The 15,583-nt window shown below is 39.7% G+C and overlaps 1 protein-coding gene across 8 annotated transcripts in view; it reads left to right on the forward strand.

The window, feature by feature from the left end:
- Positions 1 to 15,583, forward strand: part of SF3B3 (splicing factor 3b subunit 3) — a 58,549-nt gene that overhangs the window by 18,990 nt on the left and 23,976 nt on the right. For all 8 annotated transcript variants that reach the window (XM_071209083.1, XM_058279743.1, XM_058279741.2 and 5 more), the window contains exons 9-11: positions 3,940 to 4,105; positions 7,912 to 8,007; positions 11,018 to 11,090. In XM_071209083.1, the coding sequence (XP_071065184.1) occupies positions 3,940 to 4,105; positions 7,912 to 8,007; positions 11,018 to 11,090 (335 nt within the window). The remainder of the gene's footprint in view (positions 1 to 3,939; positions 4,106 to 7,911; positions 8,008 to 11,017; positions 11,091 to 15,583) is intronic.

Genomic DNA, 15,583 nt, shown 5'->3' on the forward strand with positions numbered 1-15,583 from the left:
GGTACATGCAGTTGGCAATTGAGAAAAGCACAGGCAGAGAGAGAGAAGTTAAAATTTTTTAAAATTCTGTGATTAATATTGTTCACTTGTTACTAGAGTGTTTATTTTCCTTATTTACTAAAGTGATAAATGTGTTCGTATAAGAAATACTTCATAAATTATAGAGTTTGCTGTTAGGCGTGATTTTCAACTTACACGAAGGGTCTTGGAACACATTGGTCACGGAAAATGAGGTCCTACTGTCCTTGACTCTTGGGCTAGTTCAAGCAACTCGTGTGAAACCTCGTTATCTCTGTTTCCTTTTTTTTTTTTTTCCCCTGCTTTAGCCTGAACTAGTAGTCTCCTTATTAAACTACATTGTGTTTCCTGCAAAACTAAGCAGAGAAGACACAACTGATGAAATCATTTCCCCCAAGTTTGCCACTGCATTAAGAATGTATGCAAACCACTCAACTAACCTAATGCTCAGTTTTCTCATAATTAAAATGAATATTGGCTAGAATTCTATGATCCTGTGCCACTTCTGCTTTGTCACCATCTGTTGTCTTGTATCCCACCCATTTTGAACTGTTTTCCCTTTTACTTTTCTTTAATTAGGAATAATTTAAGGATTCCTTGGGAACATTTATTTAGGACTCGTCTGTGTCTGGCACTGTTCTAAATTATTTTCTTGTATTAGTTTGGGGAATTGGTCCAGAAAGCATTTAAGAAACTTCACTAAAATCACACAGCTAGCTCTAACTCTGGCTCCATAGTCCCTTAAGTATGGCACTCTAGTGCTGGTTTATTAAGATTGAGCCAGAGTAAACTTTCCTGTGATGGAGGTCATGAACCCAGCATCCTTTTGGTTATTTGGCTGTTACTAGAATACTGAAGGTATATTGGATTTGGCTTAATTTAAGGCTGGGCTTAACTATATAGATGTCTTGCCTGAGTATGAAGCTTGTATTAACTTTTTATATGTGTGCTGTGTCTTCTCAGTTCTATTGTAAATCTTTTAAGGATAATAAGCTGTTTTTCCCCCTTCATAATTTAGTATAGATTATGGTATGTTTCCCAAAAGTTTAAACATTGTGGTTTGTTTGACTTCATTTATCGAGTACTTTGTGTTTCAGTCACTAGTTTAATAATCATTTTGTCCTGCTAAAAAGCTGCACTCAGAGTTATTCAAAATGCTTGATATTGAAGGTCTGCTGTATTGCTTATACCTAAGCATGATTAATAGGCTGGCGTTTGATTTCTTTTTTAATTGTTGTAACATATAAAACAAAATTTGCAATTTTAACCACTTCTACATATACAGTTTATAGGCATTAATTAGATTTGCAGTGTTGTGCTACCATCAAAACTATCCATTGCCAAAGCTTTTTCATCGTGCTGGTGTTTGATATTAATTGGCAGCTTCTCAAAAGCCAAGTGTAATCATATGGTATGTGAATATATCTCAAAACCGCTGAATTAACAAAAAAAAGCCAAGTGTATACTTAATGATGGTGTAGTTATGTTGGGGACATTCAGGACAGCGCTTGCCTTCAGCAATACCAAGGAGCACATAATGGCTGCCAGAGCTGATACAGTAACGGTCTACAGTATACTCAGCCTTCTTCACGGAAGAAGCGGGCCCTTTCTAGCCCAGCCAACGCCTCAGGCAGTCAGTGCGACCACCAATCAGTAATTGCCTCCTAACCTTACTTCTGCTATTTCCCTCAGTAACAGCCAGAACCAATCACCTTACCTCTGCCACTTCCCCCAGCAACAGCAGCTGCCAATCCCAGACGGCCACCTATCCTTACCCGCCACCCCCCCCCCCCAGAGTATATATGCTCAGCCCCTTTAATAAAATTTTGCGGCAGCTTGATCTGAACTCTGTCTGGCTGTCGTCCTTCGTGTCTCTTGTCCCATAACATTCCTCCCTGACCGGTACTCGAGCCCCCGTTAGTGTCCCGCTGGCCTGGACGACCTTCAAATAGTTACACCATCATATACAGAGTATTTCAAATTGCTATTTTTTGTGATTAGCCTTTTTTTTTTTTTAGGATTAGCAAGAATCTTTTTTTAAAATCAATTTTATTGATACATATTCATAAAACATACAGTCTATCCAAAATATATAATCACTGGTATTTAGTTTAATCAGAGTTGTGCATTCATGACTTCCATCAATGTTAAAGCATTTTCATTACTCCAAAAATAATAATGATAAAACAAAAAAATGGACAAACTAAAAAACTCTACCTCTTAATAATCTCTTAGTCTCTTTTATCATTCCCCTGTCATACATAGCTCCTATTCTGTTTCTGTCTTTCTAATTTATTTGTACTTATATTTTGTATAGATGGAGTCAAATGATATGTAGTACCTTTTATCTTTCATATATCTTATTTTTGTCTGTGATTTTATCTTTTTGGTTATCCTTACTATTAAGTCTTCCCTTTTATAGTCTCCTCCAAGCCTCTCTCTCCTGTCTTTTCCTTTGCAGCTTTAGGGCTCCCTTTATTTCCTGGAGAGCGAGATTCTTTTTTTTTTTTTTTACAAATTCTCTTAGTTTCTGTTTATTTGTGATTATTTTAAACTCACCTTCGTATTTGAAGGACACTTTTGCTGGATAAAGAATTCCCAGCTGGCTATTTTGCCCTTTTAGTATCCTAATTATATCATACCACTGTCTTCTCACTTCCATTGTTTCTGAGGATAAATCCATACTAAGTCTTTTTGGGTGTCCCTTGTATGTGATGGTTTGCTTCTCTCTTCCTGCTTTCCCGATTTAGTCTTTATCTTTGGCTTTTGACATTCTTGAGTAGTATATACCTTGGAGTGATTTGTGTTTGAATTGATTCACAAAGCATTAGCCAAAGGATGGAGGAGGGCAAGATTATTTTGTGGCTTGTTATCGCTAGATCTTTGGTTTGTTAGGGAAGTAATGAAATTAGTGTTCTTTTTTTTAAAGATTTATTTTTATTTCTTTCCCTGCCCCCCCTTGTGTTGTGCTCTCTGTGTCCATTTGCTGCGTGCTCTTCTCTGTCTGCATTCTTATCTGTGGCACCGGAAATCTGTGTCTCTTCTTGTTGCATCATCATCTTGCTGCTTCAGCTCTCTGTGTGTGCGGTGCCACTCCCACGCTGCGCTTTTTGTGTGTGTGTGTGCGGGGTGTTTCTCTTTGCAGGGTGCACTCCTGGTGTGTGAGTCTCCCTTACGTGGGGGACACCCCTGCGTGGCATGGCATTCCTTACACTCAGCAGCACTATGTGTGGGCCAGCTCACTACTCAGGTCAGGAGGCCTTGGGTTTGAACACTGGACCTCCTATATGATAGGTGGACGCTCCATCAGTTAAGCCACATCTGCTTCCCAAATCAGTGTTCTTTTGCATGATCTTTACCATTGCTTGTATTTTGGTAGGTTTGGCCTACTTACTGGTGAAAGTAGAAAATGGTTATAAATTTTCTTTGGACTTTTATTTTATATACACTGTGCTTCTAGGTGCCATGTACTGTGTTCCAAGTTCCTAACAAATACTAACTCATTTAATGCTATGGGGAAGTACTATTATTTCCATTTCATCAGCAAGGCAAAAACAAGTTAGACACAGGAAGCTTAAGTAATGAGCTAAGGTTATATGGCTAGTTAAAGGACAGAACTGGGATTCAAACCTAGGCAGTCTAGCTCTAGTGACTGCTTTTAACTACTCTGATACTAAGATCCTTTCATTGTACCAGTTGATGAATTCACTAATCTATTTTCTTTGTTCCTGTTCTAGTCTTAAGGAAAAGGAAGAAAACCCAACTCAGAAAAGCAGTGATTTCAAACTATAGATGCTGACTTAGTAATGCATATTATTAATACATTTGTAAGAGTGCTTTATGAGCATTATGCTGGCGTCAGACATTATCTTAACATACTGAAAATGTTTTAACTAAACTCTCTTCCTTATTTTCCCCCAGTTACTTATATCAAATCGCACATCTTGGAGATGATGATGAAGAACCTGAATTTTCATCTGCTATGCCTCTGGAAGAAGGAGACACATTCTTCTTTCAGCCAAGACCACTGAAAAACCTTGTGCTGGTTGATGAGTTGGATAGCCTCTCTCCCATTCTGTTTTGCCAGGTGTGGGCCTTCGCATTCACCTCCATAATGAGCAGAGCCAGCTAACTGTATTCAAATCAAATTTAATGAGGTTCAAATTTTCCTCCAGTTAAAGTAGGGGCTGACCTATGAGACAGGTTTGTTAGCATCTCTTTGGAATCACCAAAGTGTAATGGTTAAGCAGCTAGAGGTGAGAGTTTAGGAATGAAACCATTATGTAAATCCTTGGACTTTTATTAATATATATGTGTTTATATAAATTTTTTATCTATCTACCGCCTATCTATTTATTATATAAAACTCATGTTTATTGTAAAAAATGCAAACTATATAAAAGGTGAAAAAGAGGACTGTCTTCTCAGCCTTCCGCTGTATTGAGGCAGTTGCAGTTAACTTCTTGTGATTGCTTCCAGGTATTTTCTCTGCATCTGCAATGATGTGTATGTTATAACTTTTTTCTTTTTAATGTAAATGGGCTCATACACTATATAATACTCTAAGATTGATTTTTTAAATACTTAAATCTGTGTAGCTGTATTTTATGTATCTCATTTTGATATTCAATTTCTCTTTTCAACATTGCTGAGACATTGTCACTAATAGCAGCTGAGGTGACTCAGAATGGGGATTGTTACCCCCACTATTGGTGCTCAATTGTAGCAGCTAGGAGTGTTACCATGGCATTGTGTCTTGGATTGCTGAGATTCTAGTGATTTTTTTTTTTAAGATTTATTTATTTATTTTTATTTCTCTCCCCTTCCCCCAACCCCCCTGCTCTCTGTGTCCATTTGCCGCGTGTTCTTCTTTGTCCGCTTCTGTTGTCAGCGGCACGGGAGTCTTTCTTTTTGTTGCGTCGTCATGCTGTGTCAGCTCTCCATGTGTGCGATGCCATTCCTGGACAGGCTGAACTTTCTTTCCTGCTGGGCGGCTCTCCTTATGGGGCGCACTCCTTGCACGTGGGGCTCCCCTATGCGGGGACACCCCTGTGTGGCATGGCACTCCTTGCACGCATCAGCACTGCACATGGGCCAGCTCCACACGGGTCAAGGAGGCCTGGGGTTTGAACCGCAGACCTCCCATGTGGTAGACGGACGTCCTAAGCACTGGGCCAAGTCCGCTTCCCTCTGGTGATCTTTTGAGATCACCCTGTTATTTGATCAAACTTCTAGATGCTTGGGTACTGTGTGCTCGGTTACACAATTCAGCGTTCAGGCACTCTCCTGGTTATGATTAATGAGGCTGAAGTGAACTGCTTCTGTGCTCCTCCCTTTTTGAGAAAGGCGTACTTTGAGGGTAAGAAAAAATAAGTATGAGTAATTCCTAATTTGATTATTCCAATTTACCTCCCTTCATTGGAATTTGAGGGAAGTAATTTATAGATCAAGAATGAACTTGGGGAAACGGACTTTGGCCCAGTGGTTAGGGCATCCGTCTACCACATGGGAGGTCCGCGGTTCAAGCCCCGGGCCTCCTTGACCTGTGTGGAGCTGGCCCATTTGCAGTGCTGATGTGCGCAAGGAGTGCCCTGCTACACAGGGGTGTCCCCAGCGTAGGGGAGCCCCACGCGCAAGGAGTGCACCCATAAGGAGAGCCGCCCAGCGCGAAGGAGGGAGCAGCTTGCCGAGGAATGGCGCCGCCCACACTTCCCGTGCTGCTGACGACAACAGAAGCGGACAAAGAAACAAGACGCAGCAAAAAGACACAGAAAAAAAAAAAAAAGAATGAACTTGACAGGAAGTATCTATAGGACTTCTTAAACATTTCTTTTTTTTATGCCATGAATTTCTTTACTAGTATGATGAGACATCTTTTCTGAATGTTTTTAAGTGCATGTAGTAATAATATATATGTAAATGTAACACATTTTTAAGTTGTGATAAATATGTGATTTTAAAAATTTAACTTTAAAGATAACAAGATAGGGCATTTAAAGTGAGTGCACCCAATTTTTTTAGAAGACACCAGTGAAGGCTGTATGCACTCACTGCCCAAATGCTCATCAGTGTTACTCTAGGCTGCAGTACTTTTTTTTAAAGATTTATTTCTCTCCCCTTCCCCCTGCTCCCCCTGTTGTCTGCTCTCTCTTCCATTTGCTGTGTGTTGTTCTGTGTCCACTTGCATTCTTGTCAGGCAGCTCCGGGAATCTGTCTCTCTTGGTTGAGTCATCTTGCTGTGTCAGCTCTGTGTGTGTGCGGTGCCACTCCTGGGTAGACTGTGCTTTTTTTACACAGGGTGGCTCTCCTTGTGGGGTGCACTCCTTGCACGTGGGGCACTCCTATGCGGGGGGAACCCCAGCATGACATGGAACTCCTTGTGCACGGCAGCACTGTTCTTGGGCCAGCTTACCACATGGGCCAGGAGGCCCTGGGTACCGAACCCTGGACCTCCTATATGGTAGGCAGACGTTCTATCAATTGAGCCACATCCGCTTCCCTACACTACCTTTCTGAGAGTCAAAACTTTTTTTGGTATTTATGTATCTCATTTTAATATTAAATACAATATCTGCAATACAAATAACTTCCCTCTTTTGACTTACTGATTAATAATTGGACTGGAAATAGCTAAATGTGCACTATCAGTATGAGAACACATGGCTTCCCTGTTTGGTGGCTGAACAGCAGCTAGGTACAAAGTTACACAACTGTCCTTCAGCTGTATTATAAGAAGCATCTGTAGATATGTAGGTAGGACAGTTGTCATGTGCAGTCAGGCAGCAGGTCTAATAGATACAATCTTTTTTTTTCACATTTATTCTTCCCACCTCCCTTCTTGTTGTTTCTGTGCTCGCTGTCTGTCTGTCTATTCATCTCTCTTTCATGCGTCATCTTGCTGTGCCAGCTGTTCATGGCATGGACCGTAGCTTAGCGCTCTGTGGTGCTGGCCGTCAGCTCTCTGCGCATGTGCCAGCTTGCCTTTACCAGGAGGCCTTGGGCATTAAGCCTAGGGCTTCCCACATGGTAGATGGGAGCCCAATCACTTGAGCCTCATCTCTTTCCCTAAATATAATCTTGAAGTAGTGATGAGGGTAAATGATATAAATTTTAATATGGATATGAATGAATATGATTTCTATTGGTAACAGTCACGGATACTGATACTGCAGTTTGTTACCTTTTTTTTTTTTTTTTAAGATTTATTTATTTCTCTCCCCTTCCCCGCCTGCCTGTTTTCTGCTCTGTCCATTTGCTGTGTGTTCTTTTGTGTCCACTTTCATTCTCAGCAGCACCAGGAATCTGTCTCTCTGTTGTTCCATCTTGCTGCATCAGCTCTCTGTGTGTGTGGTACCACTTCTGGGTGGGCTGCGCTTTTTTTGCATGGGGTGGCTCAATGCAGGGCGCACTCCTTGCGCAAGGGGGCTCTGCTACGCGGGGGACACCCCTGTGTGGCTGGGCAGTCCTTGCTCACTGCACTGCCCTGTGTGGGCCAGCTTACCACATGAGCTGGAGGCCCTGGGTTTGAACCCTGGACCTCCCATGCATGTGGCAGACAGATGCCTATCAGTTGAGCCACATCTGCTTCCCTGTTATCTATTTTTTAATTGAAGGAAATACTAAATTTCAGTTGGAGGTTATCATATAACATTTCATTTTGTTGATTGTAAAAGGTGCCTTGCTTACCTAACTGATTTAAGCCCTTTATTGTTGGAAAAACTTGCTACTTCAAACTGATTGCTTTTTGGAATGTTGAGGTTTTTTTTCCCCCGTTGTGCCTCTAGAGTCAGTAGATAAGTTTTGCAAACTACTAAAAATAGTTTGTCTTGAGAGTCAGGGTTGAATGTGAAAACACAGCACAAGTAGACATTTTTTTCTTATTTCTTTATGCAGATAGCTGATTTGGCCAATGAAGACACTCCACAGCTGTATGTGGCCTGTGGTAGGGGACCTCGGTCATCTCTTAGAGTCTTAAGGCATGGACTTGAGGTAAGATTGGAATTTCTAGATCACCTGCCAGGCTTGAAGGGAAGCATGGACAAAGCAATCTATGGCTATACTCTGATGAGATCAAAGATAAATTCAATGTTTATGTGGAAGGAAATTTATTTTTCTTTCTCCCTTTTTCCCTAAAGTTTAGAGTTTAGATTTCTGGTTCCCTAACATGTTAGTGTGATATGCATACTTTTTAAAAAGTAGGCAAATGGGAATAAAAAGGGAAAACATACCTGTAATTAACTCCAAGCTTACTAGGCATTACACTAAGGAAATGCATATAAAACATTTTGTTCTATTCTCTTCTGGTCTTGATCTTTATTCAAAATGTTTGGGTAGTTATTTATGGTAAACTGTATATATGTATATTTGTATCTTATCAAATTTATTCCTTATCATGCTAAGTGACATCATTTTTAATGTTTGTACAATATTCCACCTAAGTGGATGAATCAGAATTTATTTAATGAATCCTTTATCGTCGGTTCTTTTAGGTGAAATGAACTCTCAAAATTATCCTTTCAGATTCCACATCCTCTTCTTATCTTGGTCTTAGTGTTGATACCTTTTAGCAAGGCCTTGGACTTAATTTTATTAGTAAAATAAAGCTTACGGTGACAATTTGCTTTCAGAGCTCGGGATTGGCATACTATATAGCCTACAGGCAAAATCTGACATGCTGTCTTTATTTTATAAGTTTTAATTGAAACACAGCCAAGATGACCTTGGTTTTTGAATTCTGGCTCTCTCTCTTAATAGCTGTTATTAACCTTTGTTGACTTTTCTGTAAAATGGACTTAATGATACCTGCCTTAAGGGGAAGGAATATTGTCAGAATTAATATATATGATGATGCATATGAAGCACTTAGCTCAAGGTCTGGCATATATAAGCACTCAGTAAATGTTAGTTAATAACGTTATCTTGTGAAGTTTAAAAAAATGTTGACTCTTAAAATATTCATGAGTGTACAAAATTTACAATGATCTGAACCCAGTTTATCAGTTAGGTCTGTTAGCAATTTTTCCACTTCTCAGAATAAGAAATTGTGGGGCATTTAAATAAGACATGAAGGGAAGCCGATGTCACTCAAGTGATAGAGCTTCCGCCTACCATATGGGAGGACCCAGGTTCTATCCCTGGGGTTTCCTGGTGAAAAAGAAAAAGAGAAAGCATGCCTGTGTGGTGAGCCAGTGCCCGCGCAAATGCCTGCGTGGTGAGCTGGTTCCTGTGCAAGTCAGTCACGCAGCAAGATGATGACACATCAAAAGAGTCAAAAGGAGAGTCAAGGTGTGAAGTGCATCAGAAACCAGGAACTGAGGTGGTGCAATTGATAAGGAACCTCTCTCCCCATCAGGGGTCTCCAGGATCAAATCCCAGTAAATCCTAGAGGAGAGAAAATGAGAAGAAAACACAGACAGAAAAAACAGCAGGATGGGAGGAAAGGAAGGGGGAAAGATAAATAAATCTTTAAAAATAAAAAAATAAGACATTACGGTAAGGTGTTATCATGAACTTGATTTTGATTAGTGGTTTATTTAGTTATTGCTCTGTGGATTCCGTTGAGCACCTGATGAAAGCTAGGACTAATACAAAGAAGGCATATATGCATTTAAGAGAGAATTTTGTGTACAGTGTAATTAAGAGATGATTCAATTAAGAATCCTCATTTTTTAGTTCTCTGCTCCCCACACACTTTTTTTTTAAATTTTTTAATTTGTTTTTTCCCCACACTTTTTCCTAGCTCTGCAAACAAATCTGTGATATATAAAAAGATTTAAAAGTTGTTGAATATTGTGTTCCCATGTCCCTATTGTATCTTCTTATCAATGACTCACTCTCGCATATGTGTGTGTGTGTTTTTTTTCTTTTTAGGTACCAGGGCCGGGGATTGAACTCAGGACCTCCAATGTGGGGAACCTGTGTAACTTAGTGGTTGAGTTTGTTTTGTTTTTAGGAGGTACCAGAGATTGACTATGGGACCTCATACTTGGGAAGAAGGTGCTCAATTACTTGAGCTGCATCTGCTCTCCTATGGCTATATTTTGTTCTCAGTTGAGCAGGGTCAGTCACTTACTACATTTGGTATAGGGCATAGTGTAACTGACTTGAAGTGTTCGAGGATTCTTCTGTAGTTATGCTCAGGCTTCTTCCTCCTGTTACTATATCCATAAACTAAGAAAAGGTTAATGCCTTTCATGAATAATATACTTCTTAAAAAAGGGAGTTACATAGCACAGTATATTCAGCTGTCTGATATCTACTGTCTTTAGATCATATCTTTTAAAATGTTTAATAAATGTTTTATTTAGAATGGTTGTAGACTTAATGGAAAAGGTGTGAGAACAGAGAATTCATGTGTAACCTGTACCCAGTTTCTTCCTTTTAATCATTTTGAGTTAATCATAGATAGTTCATTCACTTTGAATTTTGAGGGCCTATAGGATATTTAAGGTATTACAGAATCTGACTTAAGGAGCATAAAAATCTAGTAGAGAATAGTTTCTCCAGTAGCTTTTGTGGAAATCAAATGATTGATTTCTTTGAGAGCTTATAGGAAGGAAAGATGATTGTCAGCCAAGGGAATAAGGGATTATTTTTCCTTATTTTGAATTGGTCATAAAGAGAGGTGGGATTTGGCTTTATGGCATCTTGTTAAAGAAATGTGATGCTAATTTAGATGGCCCATTTCATTCCCAAGTGTTTATTCCCTTTCTGGGGAGGATGCAGGTGTGTTATACCCAGGGGAAGTATGTGGTTTTGGCTGCAGTAATGGTACCATTCCAGACCAAGCATGATTTCTTGCTAGTCTGTTACAGGAATTGCTGCTATCTAGTTTTTTTGTTGTTGTTTTTTTGGTTTCCTAAGTTCTTTTTTGACTAAATGGTTCTATTCTCTTAATCCAGGTATAGTCCAACTACTTCCTTTGGGACCTTATTATGTAGTGTAGTTGTAATAAGCATCTGTGTTTCATGCTTACGGGTCCTGTGAATTGCCATTTTAGGTGTCTGAAATGGCCGTGTCTGAACTGCCCGGTAATCCAAATGCTGTCTGGACAGTGCGCCGTCACATTGAAGGTAAGCAATCCTTTTCCCAACAGTCAAAATGAGGGTCTGGGTACCATTAAGAGGCTCTATTCGTAATATCCTATGTCACTTCATCTAGCCCTATATACTAGAGACTTCTGACCCAACACCTTGTTGCTTTTGAGACTCTCCCAATCAGGGTGTCTTCACCTATTACTTTTGTTCATATTCAAGTGGGTGAGTGTACATAGTGTGTGGCTGTTAAGGTTCTCTATCATGGAATGTCATGTGTGATGTTCTTTGACTTTATATCATCTTCAAGGCACTGTTACCATCTCCTTTTAAGAGGTGTGGTTTGAGGGAAAGTTGTTGCTGATTATTCATTTTTCTTCAACTAAGTTTTTCGTATTGTACTGAAACCGAAGTACGCAGTGAAATTCAAGATAGTGTTCTAGGTGTTAAGAGACTTGTTAAACTTATTAATTATAGTCAGTCCTGCTCCATGAGTAAAGTTATGCTTAACTGAATAAAATCAGGAGAATTTTAAAATGAGGGGTAGGGGAAGAGGAGGGAGTCTGATTTCCTGAATAAAAATGTTCACCTCATACTAAAACTGGCAGTCGTATGAAAAGGCACTGTAGTGCAACAGTATAGCAGTCTCTTGAAAATTAAGTTTCAGTCCCATAGGAATAAAACCCAGTTCTCATTTTCTCTTTTCCCTAGAGCTCATTTCCCTCTTAATCCCTCAGGAATGTGGGACTGGCGAGTAAGATCACCCTGGCCCAGTATACAAAGCATTATCAAGAAATTATCTGCAATTTTTCTTGATATTTAGATGTTATAGTTGTACAGAACAAATTTAAGGGAGTTGGGAAATGTGTAGGAAGGAAACCACTTTCTATCAGGATATACATATTGATGGGATTTGTTTTCATGTAGATTGGATTCAAATCTGAATCGAGTAGAAAGAGAAAAGCAGAAGTGAATAGGGGGGAGTGGATTTGACCCAATAGATAGGGTGTCTGCCTACCACATGGGAGGTCCAAGATTCAAATCCCAGGCCTCCTGACCTGTGTGATGAGCTGACCCACGCAGTGCTGATGCATGCAAGGAGTGCTGTGTCACATAGGGGTGTCCCCCGCATAGGGGAGCCCCACGTGCAAGGAGTGTGCCCCATAAGGAGAACCGCCCAGCATGAAAAAAGTGCAGCCTACCCAGGAGTGGCGCCGCACACACGGAGAGCTGATGCAGCAAGATGATGCAACAAAGTGAGACACAGATTCCGGGTGCCACTGACAAGAATACAAGCGGACACACAAGAACACATAGCAAAAGGATACAGAGAGCAGACAACTGGGGGAGGGGAAGGGGAGAGAAATAAAAATAAATCTTAAAAAAAATGTGAATAGGAAGTAAGGCTCGTTTTAGATGTGAGACTAGGGTACATAAAAAAAGGTAATTATCAGATAATTGGTTTTGAAAGATTTACGAATTGTTAGCTTGGTGGCTTTATAGATGTTGCAGCTCTTGAAAACATTGCCTAGACTGAGTTAGGTAGATCTTTTGAGGTAACTTAAAAGAAGTAAAGACTTGCAGGAGTTAATTGACTTTCCCAAGGTATTACCTGTAAGTAATAGGGACTGAAAACCCTGTCTTTTGAATCCAAGTCCAGTGCTCATTTTGACTAAACTGTGTCTGGAGTCTGAGTCTTGCTCATTTTTTTCAAGATACCTTCTATAACTGTAACTTGGAATCAGTTGCGTGCCCACCACGTACTCAGAGTGGTTATGTAGGATCTCTGCCCTCACAGCACTTACCATCTAAAGAAAAATATACAATAATATCTTGTGTCTGATGTAATGAGAGGCACAAGCATGTTGCTTGGAATGGTCTGAGGAGAGGGAATGTGCATGTTTGAGAATCCCAGAAGGCTTTGTGGAAAGGCAGACTTGATAAATATCAAAGTCTAGGAGACGATTACATCTTGATAAATTATATTCTTTTAGAAATTCTAATATTGGTGATCACCCACAAAATCAGGTCAGGTTCTCTGTTCATTCTTTTTCCAGATACCCCAAGTTACTTTTGCGTGAACATTCTTCTGTCCACACATGCTGCAGTCTTCCAGGCAAATACTAACCTTGGCTGGTACTTGGTGATGCATACTACCAATACCAAGCCTTTTTTTCTCTTCCACAGGTGGCTGGTGAAGGTGCTGATCACCACAGGTGTGTACCTACTGCTAGGGTATACCATGGGGTCTTGTAGTTTACCCAGGGAGAGGGTCCTGCACAAAATGTTGAGGCTGCCCTGACAGCATCTTTCAGAGGGTAACTTTGCAGTTGGACATCCCATGTGCATTATAATGATGCACGTCCTTCTGCCTGTATATTAAATGGTTTGTGGTAGGAATCAGGTTCTCTTTCTTTTCCCCTACAGAACATATGATTAATTTTTCTTTCACTAAGCTGAAAGAGCCTGTAACTAGAAAATGTTAGCTTCATATTCTTTCTTAGACTTCGTATGTTCCAGATGTACTGATTAAAAGATCAAGCTCTGGAGAAAGCTTTTGAGTGTATTCAAGAATTGTGCTCAGGCAAGGCAAGCACCAGGTAGTCTGAATATAAAGTAAGAATGAGGTATAGGAGGCTTAAATCATCTGGGTTGTTGCTCACTTTACCATTTGGCATGAGCTGCTTATTGAGCCTTAAATATTAAGATGGGAAGAAGAGTAAAGCATTCCCTCCTCTAGGGAGTGCTTCAGCAGTGACCAGATGGATAGAAATCCTAATTAATCAAGACCTAAAAATTCCTTCTCATGCCCCAGTAGGTTCTTCACTGAGATATGGACTAAAGTTTTTATGAGATATGCAACCCCTAGAAAAAGGCAACGTGGATATTTATAATTCCTTTGTCATTTACCTTCACTGAAATTATTTGGAACTCCCAATTTTTAACCTGTATCATTAGGACATTAAGAGCAACTAATCTGTAGGTCCTCTTACTTATAGAATGGGGCAGGTGGAAGTTATAGTATGCTAAGAATTCATAGGGATATGTTGAAGAAATCTGTGATAGAAGTTTTCAGATACCATTGTTGAATTTACTAGCAAAAGCATGATACTTATTTAAGTCCACTGAATATCTCTTTTTCCTTTATATCTCAGAAGTCTGGGGCCTCAGTTAATAAAAGGAAGGTAAGGGCTTGGGCAATCTTCCCTCCTCCCATTCTCTTGGATATAAGTCAAAGGTCTGTGGTCTCTTTCTGGAGACCATTTTTTTCCCCTTGACTGAGGGAAGAGACTAGAAATTCTGACTAGTTAGAGCGTTTTGTTTGCCTCTGATTTTTTTTTCTGGCCCAGCTTTTCAGGTATAAGGTTCCAGTAATGGGAATGTAGGAAAGGAACAATATTTGTATAATGGTAAAATTAAGCAATTCCATCATTTTGCACACCAGAAATTTCCAATTCAGAAACAGCCAGAAGAAATAAAAATTTAAAACAAAACAAAAAACGGCTGGAGTAAGGCTCCAGGTTTGGTGTCACATGGAGACCAATTTTGGTTATGTTTTAAGCTATTCAGACACTCATTCTAGGGACAACCATGTTCTTAGTCATATTTTATAATGATGCAGTCATAATAAACCAACTCTTATGTTGTCTGGTGTTACTCCTTATGATTTGGAAATTGAACCCTTACTCTGGATTCATGATCCAGCTGTATTAGAGCACACCCATTGGGAAAGCCTTGCCTGTCAGCTACCCAGTATAATGTGTATTAACTGAAATAAAAGTTTCACAACTTACCGTTGCTATTTAAGAAGCAGTCTCCTGTATTCTATTTATTTCCATATATTTATATTTAAGAATTCTGATTGCTACCTATCACATTGATTTTATATCCTTCTAATAGGTTAGAACGCTACTATAGTCTCCACAAATGATGTATCTTCACTTAGCCCTTCTTTCTGGTAAAGAATGATGATTATTTTGAACTGATCTAGTAACCTTATTTCAGCTGAACCACATTTTTTGAAACTAAAACTTTGTTCTTGATGTTGGTGACATGGAACCAACCCTGTGGCATTGAGCTGTGACAAAGGCTCGTGCAAATACAGGGCTCTATAGCTCCTGCTGGGAGTGAGTCTATCCCTTTACCTAATTTTAGGGTATGGGTGGAATTGCTGCCGAAAATTCACATGAAGTAGGAAAATCTCATCTCTTCTTTAAAAATTAAATGTGGCTTTATTCAATTTTTACCAAGCTTTATGGCCAGACATTGTACTGGGGGCAGAGGACACGAGGCACACAGGGACTGTTTGATGTTGTAGAGTGGGTTATATGGGAAGTAGTTTGGCTTTTAACTGGGATTTTTAAGAAATTTTTAGCGTTGCCTTTATGCCTCAGGTCCTCTGACCTCCTTGAGATACTCATTAGCGTTTGTTTATCCAAATACATTTTGTGAAATGAAAAGCAAATCCAAACGGTATTGCTCATGATTACTGGGTAGTTGTATTTTTAAGTAATGAAAAACCATAGAGGTCA

Source organism: Dasypus novemcinctus, chromosome 18 (assembly GCF_030445035.2).
Source record: "Dasypus novemcinctus isolate mDasNov1 chromosome 18, mDasNov1.1.hap2, whole genome shotgun sequence".
Taxonomy (NCBI): Eukaryota; Metazoa; Chordata; class Mammalia; order Cingulata; family Dasypodidae; genus Dasypus; species Dasypus novemcinctus.